We start from the raw sequence: 21,645 nt of genomic DNA, 5'->3' as shown, positions 1-21,645 counted from the left end.
TAAAAGAATCTTGAAAATTTAAGAAAATGTACAAATGAAATTATATTATAGCTAGGGCATGTAGGAACAGCTACAATTTATGTGTTTAAGCATTTCCATTCTAAAATGCCATTTTTAGTGGCTTTAAACTGTCAAAAATCTCACTTTTGGAGCTGAAATCTTCCAGGTTTCTGCTCTGCCTGGGAGCACATATCTGGAAAATTTGAACAAGAACAGTTCAGCCATTAAAAAATATACACAGAGTGAAAAGAGTAGTTTTGTCATTTGTCACGAATCCACACAATTTGTGCTATTTCCTAGCTTTTGAACAGTTTCTTAGAAGAACTGCATCAGAGGTAGATCCCCAATAAGTCCCACTCTTCCTTCAGGGTAAGCTGCAGACTTACTGCCTGCTAATCTGAGGCCAGGTCTACACTATAAAGCTTATATTGATATAAATACGTTGCACAGGGGTGTGAAAAATCCAGACTCCTGAGCGACGTAGTTATACCAACAGTGAGGGAGCAGAGAAACTGCCAACTGGCACAGCAAAGGTTAAAGAAACCCTGTGGGTTCAGCTAGCCTTGCCCCACTGTACCTGCAGGCAATGCCAAGCCTGGATGGGGGAAAAAAGAAGGGAGCCTTTCTCAGTTGGGGGCTGAATTGTAAGGAGGCAGGAGCTGTCTGTTTGCCTGACCAAAGAGACTGATGAGCAACCTGCCAGCCAGCACAACCACTGGAGGCAAGTAAGCCTTCCCTTGCCAAGGGAGCCTGCAGATAAGCCCCAATTGCAGGGCCACTGGAGTAGCAGGGCCATGTCCCAAACTAAAGAGACTTTAGTAGACCAGGGAAACTGATCTTGACCTGACCCTCCCCGCTAGGAGGGAGACTCATATCTCCTGTTTACGGGTTGAACTACACAAGGCCCTGGGCTGGGACATAGTGGAGAGGGAGAGTCTGGGTCCCCCACATCTGACCAATGATCTAGTCACTAGGCCACTTGATCACCAAAGGCCCTATCACACCAACCTAACCTCCACATAGACAGCACTATGTTGGCGGGAGGACTTCTCCTGTTAACATAGCTACCATCTCTCATGGAGGTGAAATGCTACAGCAACATAGCTGCACCGATGCAGCTATGCCACTCCAGCACTCCTGTTTCACACCATGAACTCTGCCTAGTGAGTCCAATTGAACTAGACTCCTGGTAAATACTTGGCCACTCTTCAGGGACTAACAACAGGAAAAAAACCCTTGGTGAAGTTTGAAGAGTTATTCCACTCAGAGCTCCTGCTGGGATTGTAGGGGGGTGATCTCTGGTAAGCTTATTAGCATGCATGTAGGATCTTTTATTGCTTTTAACGTTTTCTCTGTAACGCTTTCACTTTAAGAATAAATGTGCTTGTTTAGAAACAGCTGTGTGCTAACTTATAACTGCTGGCTATCATGCTGTTCATAGCCTTTGAAGAGAAAGCTAAGAGCAGATAGTTGTCTGTTAAGGCAGTTTGGTTTACTGGGGAAATCACAGTGTAGGCAAGGAAGTGTGTAGCTAGAAAAGAACCAGTCAGGAGGGAGAGCAATGCAGGTCTCTACCCAAGAGAGGCGACTGCTGAGAAGGCAGGAGCCTAGAGCTGATGCCTGTTGTTTACTATGTGGGGAATATAGAGGTGCAGTTGCAGGGAATAAGAACAACCCAGAGAATTACAGACTGGTCAGTTTAATTTCAGTACCTGGAAAGATAATGGAGCAAATAATTAAGCAATCAATTTGCAGACACATAGGGCTTGTCTACACTGGCACTTTGCAGCGCTGCAACTTTCTCGCTCAGGGGTGTGAAAAAACACCCCTCTGAGCGCTGCATGTTTCAGTGCTGTAAAGTGCCAGTGTTGGCAGTGCACCAGCGTTGGGAGCAGCAATCCCAGGGCTGGTAGCTATTCCCCTCGTGGAGGTGGGTTTTTTATAGCAGTGGGAGCGCTCTCGTCCAACGCTATGCCGCAACTACACAAGCCATGTTAAAGCGCTGCCGCAGCTGTGCTTTAACATTGCTAGTGAAGACATGCCCTTAGACGATAATAAGGTGATAAGTAACAGCATGGATTTGTCAAGAAGAAATCATGTAAAATCAACTGAGTAGCTTTCTTTGACAGGGTAACAAGCTTTGTGGAGGGGGAAGGAAGCGGTAGATGTGGTATATTTTGACTTTAGTAAGGCTTTTGATACTGTCAAGCATGATCAAACTAGAGAAATACAACCTAGATGGAGCTAATATAAGATGGGTGCATACGTAGTTGGAAAACTGTACCCAGAGAGTAGTTATCAATGGTTCACAGTTAAGCTGGAAGGGCATATCGAGCAGGGTCCAGCAGGGATCAGTTTTGGGTCCGTTCTGTTCACTATCTTCATCAAAGGTTTAGGTCAGGGGTCAGCAACCTTTCAGAAGTGGTGTGCCGAGTCTTCATTTATTCACTCTAATTTGAGGTTTCGCATCTCAGTGATACATGTTAATGTTTTTTAGAAGGTCTCTCTCTATAAGTCTATATATTATATAACTAAACTAGTGTTGTATTGTAAAATAATCAAGGTTTTCAAAATGTTTAAGAAGCTTCATTTAAAATTAAATTAAAATGTTGATCTTATGCCGCTGGCCCGCTCAGCCCACTGCTGGTCTGGGGTTCTGTTCACCTAGGCCGGCAGCAGGCTGAGCAGGGTCTGTGGCCAGGACCCTGGCTGGCAAGGGTCCAGCAGCCAGAATCCCAAACTGGCAGCAGGTTGTGTGGGGCCGGTGACTGGCAGTGGGTTGAGCAGCTCAGTCCACTGCCGCTCAGGGGTTCCATCCGCCAGCTCCTGCCAGCCGAGATCCTGGCTGCTGGATCCGTTCAGCCCACTTCCAGTCTGGGGTCCTGGCCCTGCCCACATACAGTGGGTATCTACCTTCTCCCTGGTTCTGGCCCACTCTCTTCCTCTCTCTGCACTGAGCTGAGGGTGGGAGTGCACTGAGCACAGGCTGGGGGTGAAGGGTCTGGCCAGGAGCTAGAATGAAGGAGGGGGCTCAGGGTTAGGGCAGGAGGTTTGGGTGTGGGGCACTTACCTGGGCAGCTCCCATTTGATGCGAGGGGTGCATGTGGGAATGGGGGGGAAGATGCAGGAGCTTCTGTCTGGTGCTCAGGGTGGGGGTGGGGATATGGGAGGTGCAAGAGTCAGGGCAGAGGGCTGGGGGCATGTGAGGGGGTGCAGGTGTCAGGGAAGGGGGGGCTGGGTATGTGTGGGGATGCCAGAGTCAGGGCTGGGGTCATGGGGAGGTGGGGTGAAGAAATCAAGCAGAGGGCTGGGTGTGGATGAGGGAGGTACAGAGCCCAGGGCAGGGGGCTGGACAGGGGTGTGGGGCTCAGGGCAGAGGGCTGGGTGTGTGTATGTGAGTGTGTGGGGGGTCAGGGCTCAGGACTGGGTGACTGCCCCCTCATAATCCCCAGTCCCCCCGCTCCTTGTCCCCTGACTACCCCCTCCTGGGAACCCTGCCCCTAACTGCCCCCCAAGACCCCATCCCCTATCTAATCCTCCCAGCTCCTTGTACCCTGACTGCCCCCCCTAGGACCCTACCCCCTACCTGTCCCCTGACTGCTCTGACCCTTATCCACCCCCCCACCCCCAGACAGACCCCTGGGACTCCCATGCCTATCCACCCACTCCATGCCCGCTGACAGGACCCCCAGAACTCCTGATCTATACACCCCTCCCCCTGCTCCCTGCCTGCCCCAACCCCTCTCCACGCCCCTGCCTCCTGACAGGCCCCCCCAGAACTCCTGACTCATCCAACCACTCCAGCTCCTTGTTCCCTGACCACTCCCTCCAGAGACCCCCCCAACTGTCCCCCCAGGACCCTCCTTGCTCCCTGTCCTGACTGCCGTGACCCCTATCCACCCCCTGCCTCCTGACAGACCCTGGGACTCTCATGCCCCATCCACCTGCCCTGCTCCCTGACTGCCCCCTCCAGAGACCTCCTACCCCTAACCACCCCGCCGGGGATCCCACCTCCATCCAACTACCCTGCCCTCTGTCCCCTGACTGCCCCCCCTCTTATCCGATCCCCCCAGCCCCGGGTCCTTTACCATAAGGCTCCAAGCAGAGCCATATATGCTGCCCCACAGGAGAGCGCAGCCCCGCCCCCTAGAGCGCTGCGTGCACGGTGGCAGGGCTCCGGTTGAGCGGGGCGCGTGTCTGCCTCCCCGCGGAGCCGAACATAGCCCCATGGAAGCGCGCAGCCCCGGCCCCCAGAGCACTGCGTGCACGGCAGCAGGACTCCAGGGGAGGGGGGAAGGCAGGAGAGGGGCTAGCAGCTTACTGTGCTCAGTTGGGTGCACCGGCCCAGGAGTGCGGACCCCGCAGCTTGCCGCACCGGGCAGGATTTTTAATGGCATGCTGAAGTTCCAGCGGGCAACAGCGTGCCATTAAAAATCAGCTTGCATGCCAACTTTGGCATGCGTGCCATAGGTTGCCGACCCCTGATTTAGATAATGGCACAGAGACTTAAAGTTTGCGGACGATACTAAGCTGGGAGGGGTTGCAAGTGCTTTGGAGGACAGGATTAAAATTCAAAATAATCTGGACAAACTGGAGAAACGGTCTGAAGGAAATAGGATGAAATTCAATAAGGACAAATGCAAAGTACTGCACTGAGGAAGGAACAATCAATCAGTCGCACACATACAAAATGGGAAATGACTGTCTAGGAAGGAGTAACACAGAAAGATCTGGGGGTCATAGTGGATCACAAGCTAAATATGAGTCAACAGTGTAACACTGTTGCCAGAAAAAGCAAACATCATTCTGGGATGTATTAGCAGAAGTATTGTAAGCAAGACATGAGAAGTAATTCTTCTGCTCTACTCCATGCTGATATGGCCTCAACTGCAATACTGTGTCCAGTTCTGGGCACCACATTTCAGGAAAGATGTGGACAAGGGGAAAATCCTGAGAAAAGCAACAAAAATAATTAAAGTGCTAGAAAACATGACCTATGAGGGAAGATGGAAAAAATTGGGTTTGTTTAGTCTGGAGAAGAGAAGACTGAGGGGGGACATGATAACAGTTCTAAAGTACACAAAAGGTTGTTACAAGGAAGATGGAGAAAAACTGTTCTCTTTAACTTCTGAAGATAGGACAAGAAGCAATGGGCTTAAACTGCACCAAGGACAGTTTAGGTTGGACCCTAGGAAAATCTCCTAACTCTCTGGGTACTTAAGCACTGGAATAAATTATTTAGAGATGTTGTCGAAACTTTGTCAGTGGAGATTTTAAGAGCAGATTAGACAAACATCTTTCAGGGATGGTCTAGATCAGGGGTTCCCAAACCTGATTTGCAGCTTGTTCAAGGTAAGCCCCTGGCGGGCCGCAAGACACTTTGTTTATCTGTTTACGCTTTGTTCCCGGACAATGGGAGCTGCAAGAAGCAGTGGCCAGGGGCTTACCCTGAACAAGCTGTGAACCAAGCTTGGGAACCCCGTTCTAGATAATTCATAGTCCTGCCTTGAGTGCAGGGGACTGGACTAGGTCTCTCAAGGTCCATTTCAGTCCTACACTTCTATGGTTCTATGACAGAAAACAAGAAAATTCCATTTTTGTTATAAAGGTTGTTTAAAAAATAACCCAATTTAGTGAATTTAAAGTTGCAAGCACAGAGGGCCAGATTTTCAAGGATGTGTCTAAAAATACAGATACGTGCCCACTGGGATTTTCCAAGGTGCCTAAGCAGATGCCTATCTCCCACTGAAATACCTCTAAAAATCTGGTCCACAGTGTTCGAAATGTAGACTGCCTTTCAAAAATTTTAGAATTAAAAAACCAAACATTTCAAACCTAGGAAATTCAGAGTTAATGTTGCACTTTCCCAACAAGCTACACTCAGATAACAACCACTCTCTTAATTCTATACCAATACAAAAAATAGAAGTGAAGTCTCATACTTGCACAAATTAATACCAGCATTCTTTTCCACAATGGTCATCAGCAAGCATCTTTTAGTGGTTCTAATGCTACAGTAAAAATTAAACTATTTTTTTTAAAAGTTACCACACAGAACATCTATTGCAAATTCAGTTCCAGTGACAACTCTAAAATAGTAAGGGTAATATTTTCAAAAGTGCCTTGATGACTTAGGAACCTAAGTCATAAGAATGGCCACACCAGGTCAGACTAATGGTCCATCTAGACCAGTGGTTCCCAAACTGGGGTTCGTGAACCTCTGGGGGTTCATGAAATGTTACAGGGGGTTCTTGGGGAAAAAATCCCTAATGGCAGACACAGCTGTCCCTAGGGATCCTAGGCAGCACAAGGCCAGCAGCCCTGAGCCCCTGGACTTCCAAGAGCTAAGCAGATCAAAGCAAACATCTCTATCCCACTGAGGAGATTTAAACTTCAAGCCTCCTTATAAGAAATGGAAAGGGAGGTGGATATTTTTTTGCTGTTTTTAAAATGAAGTAGGCAGCTAATATTGTTTTTAAAATTATCATGAAGAACAAGTTTAAACGTTGTTGTAACGTGTGCTGTTTGCCCGGACTGCTCAAGACTTGAATGCTTGTGTAGGAGGAACTCTTTGAGTTGGCTTCTTAAATCTCTTCCTGCTGTTTCACATCTGATACTCCTTGATGAAACATAGGAGCCTTGTCTTATAACAGGCTTCTTCAAAGTGATACAAGCAAAAAACGTGAGATCTTGGAAGAGTGTTGTTGTTTTCATAATGTAATCAAAATATTGTAAAGATAAATAATAATTAATAATAAATAATGTGTAACAAATAGTGTGTCATAAAAACAAATGTTATAGTCCCAAGATCACTGCTTTTATAATTTATACTCAGATAAAGGAGAAAATCCCTGGAAATATTCATTTTTACGAAGGGGTTCGAGAAACTTGATATTTTAGTGAAAGGGGTTCACAGGTTGTTAAAGTTTGGGAACCACTGATCTAGACTGGTATCCTGTCTTCTGACAGAATCAAGAGCCAGATGCTTCAGAGGGAATGAACCGAACAGGCCAATTTATCAAGGGATATCCAGTCCCAGCTTCTGGTAGTCAGAGCTTTAAGAATATGAGAATGGCCATACTGGGTTAGATCTGTGATCTGTCTAGCCCAGTATCCTGTCTTCTGACAGTGGCAAATGATGGGTGCTTCAGAAGGAAGGAACAGAATGAACAGAATAGGCAATCATTGAGTGATCCATCCGGTTGTCCACTCCCAGCTTCTGGAGGTCAGAACCTGGGGACACCCAGAGCATGGGGTTGCATCCCTGACCATCTTGGCTAACAAAATCCCCTGGCAATGAGTTCCACGGGCTGACTCTCCATTATCTGAAGTACTTCCTTTTGTTTGTTTCAAACCTGCTGTCTATTAATTTCATGGGGTAATCCCTGGTTCTTGTTATATGAAGCAGTAAATAACACTTCCTTATTCACGTTCTTCACACTATTCATGATTTTATAGAACTCTATCATATCCCCCCTTACTCATCTCTTTTCTAAGATGAACAGTTCCAGTCTTTTTTGATCTCCCCTCATATGGAAGCTGTTCCATACCCTGAAATCGTTTTTGTTTTCCTTCTCTGGACCTTTTCCAATTATATCTCTTTTGAGATGGGGCGACCAGAACTGTATGCAGTATTCAAGCTGTGGGCGTATCATGGATTTATATAGTGGCATTACAATATTTACTGTCTTGTTATCTATCCCTTGCTAATGGTTCATAACATTCCATTAACTTTTTTGACTGCTGGTGCAGCAAATGTTGTCAAAGAACTATCCACAATGACTCCAAGACCTCTTTTGTGAATAGTTACAGCTAATTTAGACCCTGTCATTTTGTATGTGTAGTTGGGATTATGTTTTCCATGTGCATTACTTCTGCATTTATCAATATTCAAATTCATCTGCCATTTTGTTGCCCAGTACTCTGTCCAGTTCTGGGTGCCACACTTTAGGAAAGATGTGGATACATTAGAGAGAATAGAGGAGAGCTACAAAAATGATAAAAGTTTTAGAATACCTGATCTATGAGGGAAGGTTAAAAAATAACTGGGCATGTTTAATCTTGAGAAAAAGAAAGGGGGAAGGGGGACCTGATCAGAGTCTTCAAATATATTAAGGGCTCTTATAAAGAAGACAGTGATCAATTGTTCTTCGCATCCACTGATGGTAGGACAAGTAGTAATGGGCTTAATCTGTAACAAGGGAGATTTAGGTTAGATGTTAGGTTAGGTTAGGTTAGATATCTAACTGTAGGGATAGTTAAGTACTAGGATAGCTTACCAATGGAGGTTGTGGAACCCCCGTCACTGGAAATTTTTAAGAACAGATTAGACAAACACCTTCCAGGGATGGTTGGTCTAGGTATACTTGATACTGCCTCAAGGGTGGTGGTGGTGGGGGAAATGCTAGATGATCTCTCAAGGTCCATTCTAGTCTTACATTTCTACGATTGCTGGTGCCGATGATGGAAGTAGGGTAGCTGATATCAGTACCGCAGGAGATGTTCATCTCTGAACTATTGATAGTGATGGTACTGAAGTGACTACTTCACAGTGTTGGTAAGTGGAGACTCAGGGATGGTCTACACCAGGGGAGGGGATCGATCTAAGATATGCAACTTCAGCTACGTGAATAACGTAGCTGAAGTCGAAGTATCTTAGACCAAATTACCTACCGTCCTCACGGCGCGGGATTGACGTCAGCGGCTCCCCTTGTTGACTCCGCTACCGCTGCTCACTCCAGTGGAGTTCCAGAGTCGACAGGAGCGCGTTCGGGGATCGATATATTGCGTCTAGATGAGATGTGATATATCGATCCCCGAGAAATCGATTGCTACCCGCCGATATGGCGGGTAGTGAAGACGTGGCCTCAGTTTTGACAGACACAGAAGATCCTTTGCAGCTGCGTATGCCTCTGGTGTACTCTACTCAGTAGTGGTCCTGAATCCACCACAGTCTCAGTGGATGCAGCTGGTCTCAACAGCTCCACAGAGGGTATTGGAGTCAATGGTTCCAGATGGTGAGTGCCACTATGGGACTGTACTGCGGAGTGGCGGAGCTGATGCCTGCACTCTAATCTCAGTGCTATGCTGGCTGACATCAAGTCCTGCACTGCAGACAGAAGAAGTACTCTTCTTAGGCTTTGGAGCCCCAGAGTGCTCCAGATGCTTGCGTTTCTTACTCAGAAAGCCCATAGAAGGGGATTTCTGTTTCTTCCATAGTCAGAACAATAAGATGCAAGGCACTACCGACAGAACTCTCCTGCAACGACCTAGTGAGCTTCAGAGCTAGTTGAAGTGCAGTGTCCATTAGGTCAATGATTCTTGACCCGCAGGGGTCCATCAGTGTAATCAAGGGGGTCTGCGAACAGATTGGTCCCTCCCAAAGATGATGCATAAGGGGCATGCAGAGTCACGTGCCCCCCCCCCGATTTCTGCCTTCCAAAGAGACCCAGCAAAGAGGAGGCAGCAGCCACGCTCATCACGTGTCCGTGCAGGGAAAGAGGAAGCAGCAGGGAGGCTGACTGTGGGCTGAGCCCCCTCTCTCCCTACTACATGGGGCTGCTTCTCCTTCCCCGCTGCTGGAGTCCCAGCACTTCTTGATACCTGCTTTGCAGACTGCCTGCTGAGGTAAGCCGGGGGTGGAGACGGCACTCCCTCCCTGAGCCTGGCTGCACAGAGCTCACCCAGCCTGAGCCCCCCAAATGTTCCTCTGCAGTGCCCTCTGGTCCCTCCTCAAGCACCTACTTGGGTACCCCTCCCAGTACGTACACACACACACACACAATCCAGCACCTGCCCAAATATCACCTAGCAATGCTATAATATATTAGTATCAGGTAAGCTGTCAATATTTTAATTAGCTATGTTTTTTGTTGATCTGTTCAAATAATTTCTCTACAGTAATATGTGTAATAACTATTAAAGTAACATGAAAAACAAATTATGAGCAACAAAATAATGAGGAGGAAGTTGGGGATCCGTAGATTTATCTATTTAAAATTAGGTTGAGAAAAAAAAAAGGTTGAGAACCACTGCATTAGGTAATCCCGAGGCGCATGTCCCTCAACTTCTGAGTCCTTTTCTTAAAACCTCTGGAAATAGAACACCTATCTCTAATGTGACATGCTCCTAAACAACAAGAATGAGGGTCACTAATGGACATCAACACGCAACACTCTAAGCAGTATTTAAATCCAGGAGACTCTGGCATAAGCACTCCCAGTACCAAGCAGAGCCCAACAAATAAGAAATAAATCAACTATATAAAAAGTAAGAAAATAAAGAGAAAAAAAGTGTCTTTCTGAACTAAAAATTAAAGAGCATCAATAACTCTATACTAGGGCTGTTGAGTAATTGCAGTTAACTCACACGATTAACTAAAAAAAATCGTGATCACAGTTTTAATCATATTGTTAAACAATACCAAATGAAATTTATTTATTATTTTTTTCCTACATTTTCAAATATATTGATTTCAATTACAACACAGAATACAAAGTGTACAGCGCTCACTTGATATTTTTATTACATATATTTGCATTGTAAAAATTATAAACAAAAGAAACAGAATTTTTCAATTCACCTCATACAAGTATTGAAGTATAATTTCTTTATTGTGAAAGTGCAACTTACAAATGTAGATTTTTTTTCTTACATAACTGCACTCAAAAACAAAACAATGCAAAAAACTTTAGAGCCTACAAATCCACTCGGTCCTACTTCTCATTCAGCCAATCGCTAAGACAAACAAGTTTGTTTACGTTTACGGGAGATAATGCTGCCCTCTTCTTATTTACAATGTCACCAGAAAATGAGAACAGGCGTTTGCATGGGACTTTTGCAAAGTATTTACGTGCCAGATATAATAAACATATAATATAATAAATATTCATATGCCCCCTCACGCTTCGGCCATTCCAAAGGACATGCTTCCATGCTGATGATGCTCGTTAAAAAAATGTGTTAATTAAATTTGTGACTGAACTCCTTGGAGAAGAACTGTATGTCTCTGGCTCAATTTTACCCACATTCTGCCATACATTTCATGTTATAGTAATCTTGACTGATGACTCAGCAAGTTGTTCATTTTAAGAACACTTTCACTGCAGATTTGACAAAACGCAAAGAAAGCACCAATGTGAGATTTCTAAAGATAGCTGCAGCACTCAACTCAAGGTTTAAGAATCTGAAGTGCCTTCCAAAATCTGAGAGGGATGAGGTGTGGAGCATGCTTTCAGAAGTCTTAAAGAGCAACACTCCTATGTGGAAACTACAGAACCCAAACTACCAAAAAAGAAAATCAACCTTCTGCTGATGGCAACTGACTCAGATGATGAAAATGAATATGCGTCGGTCCACATCACTTTGGATTGTTATCAAGCAGAACCTGTCATCAGCATGGATGCATGTCCTCTGGAATGGTGGTTGAAGCATGAAGGGACATATGAATCTTTAGCACATCTGGCATGTAAATGTCAGCTTGCAATGCCAGCTACAACAGTGCCATGAGAACACCTGTTCTCACTTTCAGGTGACATTGTAAACAAGAAGCAGGCAGCATTAGCTTCTGCAAATGTAAATAAACTTGTTTGTTTGAGCAACTGGCTGAACAAGGACAGTTACCTGTTCTGTAACTGGCGTTCTTTGAGATGTGTTGCTCATGTCTATTCCACAATAGGTGTGCATGCTTGCCACATGCACCGGTGCCAGAACTTTTTCCCTTAGCAGTATCCGTACGGGGGGAGCACCGCGGCGACCCCTGGAGTGGTGCCTATACATCGTGCTATAAGGGGAGCTGTGGGCTCTCCCCATCCTTGGTTCCTTCTTGCCAGACAACTCCAAAAGAGGGGAAGGAGAGCGGGTATGGAATAGACATGAGCAACACATCTCAAAGAACGCTAGTTCTTAGAGTGACTGCTCATGTGTTTTCCACAGTAGGTGATTCCAAGCTATCTGTTGGAGGTGAGTAGGAGTTCATGACAGTTTGGGACGAAGTTCCGCCCTGCTGAACCCGACATCATCCCCAGACTGGAAGACGATCGCGTAATGTGAAGTAAAGGTGTGAACTGAGGCCCAAGTGGCCGCCTTATAAATGTCTTGGATAGGGATATGGGCTACATAGGCTGCTGATGAGGCCTGAGCCCTCATAGAGTGTGCCCTAATGATCGGTAGCGGGACACCCCTGCCTGATCACAGCACGTGCATATGCATGAAGTGATCCAGTGGGAAAGCCATTGGATGGAAATAGGCTGCCCCTTCACCCGCTCAGCTGAGGGAATAAAGAGTTGGGAGGATTTCCAGAACAGCTTGGTCTGATCCAGATAAAAAGCCAGCGCTCTACGCACATTGAACGTGTGGAGGCAGCGTTCCTCATTAGAGGAATGGGGCTTAGGACAGAGCACAGGAAAAAAGATGCTCTGTTCCATATGGAAGGCGGAGACCACCTTCGGGAGGAACGCCGGGTGCGGGCAGAGCTGGACTTTATCCCTGTGGAAGCCTGTACAGGGGGATTCCGAGGTTAGGGCCCTAAGTTCCAAGACATGTTGGGCCAACGTGATCGCTATGAGGAAGGCTACCTTCCATGAGAGGTGAGACCAGGAACACTCAAAGGAAGGTCCCGTGAGTTGGGACAAGAACAGGTTTAGGTCCCATTGTGGCATGCGGGGGGTCTAGCATACGGGAACGAATGTCAAGGCCCTTTAAGAAATGTGAGGTCATTGAGTGGGAGAAAACCGAATGTCCTTGCACCGGTGGGTGGAAGGGCAACATGGCTGCCAGTCCCTGGGCCCTAAGGGATAGGAGATAGTCCAAGATAAGCTGGAGAGGCGCAGTGGAGGGGGAGACTCCCTGCTCACTCGCCCATCTGGCGAACCTGAACCATTTCGCCACATACGTCTGATGTGTGGACGGCTTCCTGCTTTCCAGGAGGACTCACCTTACCTGCTCTGAACACCTGTTCTCCTTGTTTAGCCATGGAGAAGCCATGCTGTTAGGTGGAGAGTGGCCAGATTGGGATGGAGGAAGTGGCCCTCGTCCTGGGAGAGGAAGTCCAGGTGGGGAGCCAGAGCCCTTGAAGGGGGCCGCCACGAGGCGTAGGAGGGGCCAGTACCAGTGTTGACGGGCCCACGCCGGGGCTATGAGAATGACTTTCACCTTGTCTGCTTTCACCTTCTAAAGGACCTTGGTGATGAGGGAGAATGGGGGGAAGGCGTAGAGGAGCTGGTCCAACCACTGTAGGAGGAACGCATCGGAGATCGTGCCCTTCCCCACACCTCCCCTGGAGCAGAACCAGGTGCAACACCAGTTCTGGCGGGTTGCGAACAGGTCGATATGGGGAACTCCCCCCTCTCGGAAGAGCCAGTGAGTGACCTCTGAGTGGAGTGACCACCCATACTGGAGGAAGACAACCCTGCTGAGATGGTCTGCTTGCGTATTGCGGACGCCCGGGAGGTGGGCCTCCCTCAGGCGGCCAAGGAACGAGTCTCGCCTTGCCTATTGATGTAGTACATGGCGGCAGCATTGTCCATGAGGACCCTGACCACCCTGCAGCAGAGGTGCATGTGGAAAGCCACACACACCAACCGCACTGCCCTGAGCTCTGACATTTATGTGAAGGGACAAGTCTGGGGTCGACTACATTCCCTGGGTCTGCATGTTCCCTGTGTGGGCTCCCCAGCTGAGGTCCGAAGTGTCGGACACCAGGTCTATGGATGGGCTGGTATCCTGAAAGGGAACTCCTTGCAGGATATCGCTCGGGCAAGATCACCATTGAAGGGAAGCCAGTATCGGGGATGGAACCATGAGCACCTTTTCTAGGCCATCCTGACCTTGAGAGAATTGGGAGGCTAGCCAGAACTGGAGGGGCCTCATTCAGTGTCTGGCATGGCAGACCATGTACATACACATCGCCATGTGCCCCAGAATTCGAAGGCACGCCCTCACCATGGTCACCGGGAAAGCCGTGATTGAGGCGATGAGACTCCTTAGGGTCCCGAACCTGTCCAAGGGGAGAGAGGCTGGGGCCCATGAGAAGTCCAGCAGGGCCCCAATGAACTCTATGCGCTGAACAGGAACTAATGTTGATTTGGTCTCGTTCACCACTAGGCTGAGACCAATGCATGTCGATAGGAGCAGCACCACATGGGTCTTCACCTCAGAACAGGACTCTCCCTTGAGGAGCCAGTCACCCAGGGAAGGAAAGATCTATACCCCCTCCCACCTGAGATAGGCCGCTACCACTGCCATACATTTCGTAAAGACCCTGGGTGCCATGGATAGGCTAAACGGGAGGACCGCAAACTGGTAGTGGTCCATCCCCACCAGAAAGTGGAGGAAGCGCCTGTGCCTCTCGAAAATATGGCTGCGTGCTCGGGACTGGCAGGCTCATAATGTCCTTTGCAGCCTTCATCGCCTCCGGTGTTGACAGGGGGGATACACGAGCCGATGGAGCCAGGCTGCTCCATACTGGAGGCCTTGAGCTCAGGGGAGACCGAGGGCTGCCCAGCGCCGGACCAGCCTCCCTCTTTTCCTTGTCACGGTGCTGCTGTGAGGCAGGGTCCTTCCCTTGCTTTTTGCAGGGAGAGCAGTGCCGACTGGTCGAAGGGGCCTCGCTACGCACCAATGACGCGGCAGTCGGTGCCGAGTCCAATCAGAGTGCCGGTGCTGGGGCCAGTGCCGACTCCATCAGGAGAGCTCATAGTCTAATGTCTCTCTCATTCTTAGTCCTTAGTCTGAACAACAGGCAGATCTTACAATGGTCCCAGGCAGCGGAGACACTCAGCATGCGGGTCCACTCCTAAGCATTGAACGGCAACAGGAGTCGCAAGACTTGAAGCCTGGGGCACGGGCATGCCCCAAGCCCACTCTAACAACTGAAGAAACGATCCACAAATGGTACCAGTAAGGTTGAGAAGAAAAGGCTACAGCAGAGCTGGAGCACAAAGTTCTGACTACCTTCACTGGTGGCAAGAAGGAACTGAGGGTGAGGGGAGCCCGTGGCTCCCTTTATAGCACGATATACAGGCGCCACCCCAGGGGTCGCCGCGGTGCTCCCCTAGTACGGATACTGCTAAGGGGAAAACTTCCGGAACCGGTGCATGTGGAGAGCACGCACACCTACTGTGAAATACACATGAGCAATCACTCAAACAAGAATAGGACTGAGTGGACTTGTAGGTGCTAAAGTTTTATACTGTTTTACTTTTGAATGCATTTTTATTTTTTTGTACATAATTCTACATTTGTACATTCAACTTTCATGATAAAGAGATTGCACTACAGTACTTGTCTTAGGTGAACTGAAAAATGCTATTTCTTGTTTTTTTTACAGTGCAAATATTTGTAACAAAAATAAATATAAAGTGAGCACTGTACACTATGTATTCTGTTTTGTAATTGAAATCAATATTTGAAAATGCAGAAAACATCCAAAAATATTTAAATAAATGGTATTCTGTTACTGTTTAAAGCAACAAAGAGTCCTGTGGCACCTTACAGACTAACAGATGTATTGGAGCATAAGCTTTCATGTGTGAACGCCCACTTCGTCAGATGCATGTATTGAAAACTTATGTTATTGTTTAACAGTGTGATTAAAAAAATTAGTTGTGCGATTAATCACTTGACAGACCCACTCTATACACTAGCAAAAATCTAAAAGGGTAAACTGTATGCAAAGGCACAGTGAATGCTCCACTCTGACTACCAGCCACTGACAGTAAGAAAAAACTGAGGGAGGGGCAGCGCAGCTACATTCTTTATATCACAGCTCAAGCAGGAGGAAATGCAGGGCTGATAACACTAGGGAAAACTCTCCAGCACCAATGCACTGGTTGCACATACACCTGGAATGGAGTACATGTATGCCAGCACTTGAACTCTAAATTTTTGGGGTTTACATTAAATAAAAAAAACCAAACCAACTTTGAATAGCCTGGAAAGGCATTAATATTACTGATAATGTCACTTTTAAAAAGTTTGTGTGATAATTTGCATGAAATTAAGATTGAGCTAATTATTCCATCTCAACAAGAAATATTCTAAAAAAAAAGTCACTTGAAAGTACACATTGAAACTATTTAGGGCTTGTTTACAGATAAAAATTGTTCTAAATTAAACGAATCAGCGTAGTTTGACTATACCATATTGCTGAAGAAGTATAACCCACCTAGCATGAACAATTTATACCAGCATAAAGTGCTTCTGGTTTATTTCTGTATGGAAAGAAAAATAAGCTATACTGGTATAAGGCACCTTCATACTGTGGCAACTTCAGTGGTTGTACTGGTATAATTATTTCAGTAAAAAAAAATAGTATACAACTAACCAAAATAGGTATACTGGTATAACTTTCAAGTGTAGACCAAGCCTTAGACTGTTCATCATTCTCTCGGTCTTGACTACATGGCACCTTAGTCACCAGGCACAGTAAAGGCTGGAAAAGCTATGGGCCCAATTCTTACCAGGAGACTTGCCCTTCTGTGAACTGCTTCTTCTCTCTCTGCACCTGGTTTGTACGGATGAAGCTGTGTCTTTGACAGATCTGCTCACAGGTTCCACATCTGAAATAAGGAATCCTACCTGCTCCGAAGACACAACTGTCTCCGTTGGACTGGTCTGACATTTAATACTGGGATCCACCTTTTAAAAAAAAATCAAAACCCACTCAATACATTCTGTAATCACTTTAGGGGATTTAATGCAGATAAATATCTCTTTCTCTCATGAAATGTCCACTTCAAGGGACATTCCACAAACAGAAAACACTACTTGGAGCTTAGATGCCATAAAAGAAAACTGGTTTGAATTTTCGTAAGGTATAAACTGTGTAACATAAATGTAAAAATAAAAGCTCTCTTTTTTAAAAATAGGCATTTCTGAGCATCTTGCTGATTTGTAATATCACTTATGACTTCAGCAATTTGACCCCCATCCTAATATAATATTTAACAAAAAAAAAAACTTCTGGGTGAGATTTTTAAACTAGTGCTAAAAAGGTGTAACTGCATACTCCAATGACTAGTAAGGCATCTAAGTAGCCACTTGCATGCACAACTGCCACAATTCTATGTGCATTCCTAAAAATGTCTCTAAATCTAATCTTTAATCAGTGATATTTCACCCAGTAACATTCTGTTTAAGTAAATATTATGAAATACAAACTAGTTTTCAGATTTTTTTCATTGTATCAGCATATACTCATATATCAAATGATGTTACCATTTAGCAAGATAGTTGTCAGCTGCAGTCTCAAAGTCCCAGAACTTGTCCAATCTATTAACACATTAAAATAAACTGGGATGAAAGCATATGCAATAAGGGGACAGGATGTTTGGCCAAAACTCTGTGTTGATATTTAGGTATACCTTTGTGTTGAGAACACTCATGAAAAATTTCAGCTTGAAAACAAGTTTTTCTGAAGATTAATAATTACCAGAACTAGAGGGGTTGTTTCCTTAACAACAATTATAACACTTAATGTAATGCTATAATGGTCTTGAACCTATAGGGTCCAGAGTGACCTAAACAAATTGGAGGATTGGGCCAAAAGAAATCTGATGAGGTCAAGTGCAGAGTCCTATACGTAGGATAAAAGAATCCCATGCACCACTACAGGCTGGGGACTGACTGGCTAAGCAGCAGTTCTGCAGAAAAGGACCTGGGGATTACAGTGGACGAGAAGCTGGATAAAGTCAGCAGTGTGACCTTGTTGTCAAGAAGGCTGATGGCATTTTGGGCTGCATTAGTAGGAGCATTGCCAGCAGATTAAGGGAAGTGATTATTCCTTTCTGTTTGGCACTGGTGAGGACACATCTGGAGTACTGCATCCAGTTTAGGGCCCCTCACTATAGAAAGGATTTGGACTAATTGGAGAGTCCAGCTGAGGGCAATGAAAATAATCAGGGGCCTGGGGCACATGACTTACGAGGACAGGCTGAGGGAACTGAGCTTGTTTAGCCTGCGGAAGAGTGAGGGGGAATTTGATAGCAGCCTTCAACTACCTGAAAGGGGGTTCCAAAGAGGATGGATCTAGACTGTTCTCAGCGGTGGCAGATGATAGAACAAGGAGCAGTGGTCTCAAGTAGCAGTGGGGGAAGTTTAGGTTGGATATTAGGAAAAACTATTTCACTAGGAGGATGGTGAAGCACTGGAATGAGTTACCTGGGGGAGGGTGGAATCTCCTTCCTTAGAGGTTTTTAAGGCCCGGCTTGCCAAAGCCCTGGCTGGGATGATTTAGTTGTGGTTGGTCCTGCTTCGAGCAGGGGGTTGGACTAGATGGCCTCCTGAGGTCTCTTCCAACACTGATATTCTGTGAGTCTATAAATGCTGCAAAGATGTGAATAGATGTTGCTCTGCAGTGCAAGCATAAATAGAAGCAGATGCATGGTCCAAGTAATTAAATGTAGAACTAGTCAGATATAGGCTTTTCCCCTTGCTTAAAATTTTGCATAAACTTTTAAAGACAATTGTTTGAGCAAACTTTTCCATGGAAGTAAGATTCCGGGGAAAATCTGAAATCCAAAATATTTTGATTTGGAAGTGCTGCTGTGCTCCCATTCTCCTCCAAGGGCTGGACTCCCTGGTCGGACATCCCACATGACACACCTCTCCTCTCCTGGTGAAAGGAGGCACCTGCACCAGGGGAGTCTAGTCATGGTGCATCATGGGAGATGTAGCTGATGCTGGGAAGCTCAGCCCATAGAAGAGAATGGGGACTTCCATGAGATAGCACAGTAAGATACCTGTATCAAAATGTTTCAGTTTTTTTGTGAAATAATCTAAGTTTTCCATGGAAAGTAAACAGATTTATTTATTTATTTATTTATTTACACACACACAAAATCCATTTAATCAAAAACCCAATTTCTCATCAAAAACAGTTTAGATTAAAGCTTTTGACCAGCCATGGTTAAATGCTAGGTATGAATCTTTGCTTTGACTGTTAGCTCCCTAAGCACTCATCCCTTTCTCTCCAGTGTAATGTGTAAAAGATGGAAGTAGACAGAGTGGGCATGTCTGGGAAGACCTGGATTTAGTCACAATGCCATGATAAACTGGTGTTTAACCCTCTCTCTCACATTTGGGGCCTCACTTCTATGCAGAAATAACTTGGTAGCCATACACCCGCGCTCTCATTCATACAGGATACATGTCCCCTGCACATCCTGTACTGCTCATCCTTTTTTACTTTGTATGTCTAGAAAGAACAATCAAATCAAGCATGGGATATTACAATACAGAACGTTCAGAGAAATCTTTCCTCAATGAAACAAAAAAATTGAATTAAATAGTGTGCAAAAATTAAGAATACTAACCGTCTCTCCAATTAATTGCTCAGTGTTTTGCAGTAACACTAAGACTTTGTGCAGGGCTGGATTAGCCTTTTGTGGGCCCCCATGGAGGCAATGGAGCATGGTGCGGGGAGGTCAGTCCCCAGAGCGAGGGGCCAGTCAGAGGCAATGGGGCATGACGGGGTGGCCCTGCTCTGCCCAATGCGAGGGCACTATTTACAAACCAGCAGTTGCCAGACACACAGTGGCCTGCCTGGCCCTGTGCTGCCAGCTTGCCCCTTCCCCTCGGGGGTGGGCTTATGCCGTCTCACAGAGCCCCCTTGCCCAACACCCTCAGACTCCATATGGCCAATAGCCCCACTATGCCCAGCACCCCCTGAGCTCCACCCACAAATGCACAGTGCCCTGCACAACACCACCCCTGTCCACAGCCCCACCACAACTGCCCAACCCTCCCCCCAGAACCCACACTCCCTAGTGGCCCAAAACACACATCTTCCCCACCCCCTCACAGCCCAGCCCCTCCCACAATCCTCCAAGAGACCCACTCCCCTACACCCTGCCTCCCAGCCACACTCACCAGCCTGCTGGGAGGCAACTGTGTCTGTCAGCCTGAGCTGGCAGTATAGCCAGAGCCAGTCCCAGGGCCAGGAATTGCTCTGGCCCCTTGGAAGCAGCGCGATCTGCCTGGCCAGGACCTGCCCCGGTGGGGGTCCCTCAAGACACACTTTCCTGGAGGGTCCCAGCCAAGCCCTCCACACTGTCTCCCCCTCCACCTGGTTGAGACTGGCCAGGCTTCTGCACCAGTCCCAGACGGCTCAGCTCCGGGGAGTTAGGCAGAGCCACTAAGGTGGTGGGAAGCAGAAAGTGCCTGGAACCGGAAATGCACTGGGGTCCAGCCAGGGGGCTGAGAGGAGCAAGGGGGTGGAGTCAGGGGGCGGAGAGGAGCCTTCGGCCAGGTGGGGGCAGGCTGAGAGAAGCAAGTGGCGGCATAGTGCAAGCAGAGCAGACCGGCGCCCTTCTGAGCATGGGCCCGGCTCCATGGAGCCACTGTAAACCCAGCACAGGGTTTGTGTACAGGACCTTCCTTTTAGTGACACGGCTGTGCTGCCACAGCCATGCTGCTAAAAGGCGTGCAGTATAGCTGCTGTTTGTCGGCAGGAGAAAGCTCTCCTGACGACAAAAAACATCCACCACCACCCCCCACCAAAGCAGCAGCGGCTTTGTTGGCAGGAGTACTCCTGCTGACAAAGTGCTGTTCACATTGGTGCTTTTCATCAGTAAAACTTTTGTCGTTCGGGGAGTGCGGTGGGGAGCCGATGGGAGAGTTTCTCCCGTCAACCCAGCATCATGTAGATAATACAATAAGTCGACCTAAGGTACAGTGACTCCAGCTATGCTATTCATGTAGCTGGAGTTGCATAACTTAGGTCAATTTAACCCTGTAGTGTAGACCTAAGTGACATAAGACATAGTAAATACTACGGGTCAGATCACACTGGAGTGATGCGGATTTACATTAGCTGGGAATCTGGCCCGAGAAGTCCAACACAGCCAACCCTTTAGTTTCTTACAGTTTTATGTAAGTTACTTCAATGGGACTACTCACACAAGAAGTTTGTAGGACCAGGTCCCCACTGTGGTATAGTGTAGTTATCACAGCAGAATATCCTGTAGTACAGGAACACATATTGCAATGTTCCTTTACTCCATACCTGTTGTGGATTGAATGGCAGTCCCTCCTGAAGAAACACCACTGAAGACTGAGCTGAAGCATGGCTCATCTGTTCTTTCAGTTTTGCATGTTCTTCCTGTGTGGCTGAAGGTTCCTGCACCATTTGTGCAGCAGTATTCTCTACAGGCTCGGTGGTGTGGATAGTATAAATAAATTCAGAAGACTGTGGCAGAGAACAGGCTATTGCTTGATCTGTTCCCACCATAAATGTAATATCAGAACCTACAGGTGTAAGAGGCTCCAGCTGGCTGGCATGACCCGAGGAAGGTGCATCATTATTCCCAGGATTAACTATCAATTGCTGGCCTGCATTAGGCTGTGGGGTTGGACACTGGTTCTCCACAGGTTCCACCTTCACCATCTCTAGCTTGGGGGATGAATGCATCTCATCTACAATCTGAAAGACAGCCTCTAGGTTTACTTCTGTCTTCTTGTTTTCATCAGATGTATTGCATGGCCAGTTAGATGGCAAAAATTCAACTGGGTATGATGATTGCATTGGAGGATTCTGGGAAAACAAAATGCAGTGGACTGCAATCAGAAAAATATTACTACAATATTCGATATATTTAAAGTTTCTTAGATTCATCAGTTCCAAGGCCAGAAGGGACAATAGAGCTT

At 46.7% G+C, this 21,645-nt stretch overlaps 1 protein-coding gene across 1 annotated transcript in view; it reads right to left on the bottom strand.

The window, feature by feature from the left end:
- Positions 1–21,645, bottom strand: part of HSF5 (heat shock transcription factor 5) — a 72,241-nt gene that overhangs the window by 29,878 nt on the left and 20,718 nt on the right. The window contains exons 4-5 of the mRNA XM_050928931.1: positions 21,005–21,532; positions 16,461–16,638 (exon numbers count right to left, since the gene is read on the bottom strand). Of these exons, the coding sequence (XP_050784888.1) occupies positions 16,461–16,638; positions 21,005–21,532 (706 nt within the window). The remainder of the gene's footprint in view (positions 1–16,460; positions 16,639–21,004; positions 21,533–21,645) is intronic.

The sequence above is a fragment of the Gopherus flavomarginatus genome, chromosome 19 (genome assembly GCF_025201925.1).
Source record: "Gopherus flavomarginatus isolate rGopFla2 chromosome 19, rGopFla2.mat.asm, whole genome shotgun sequence".
Classification (NCBI taxonomy): Eukaryota; Metazoa; Chordata; order Testudines; family Testudinidae; genus Gopherus; species Gopherus flavomarginatus.
Note: the sequence above shows the minus strand (reverse complement) of the source record. Positions and strands in the feature narration are given on the sequence as shown.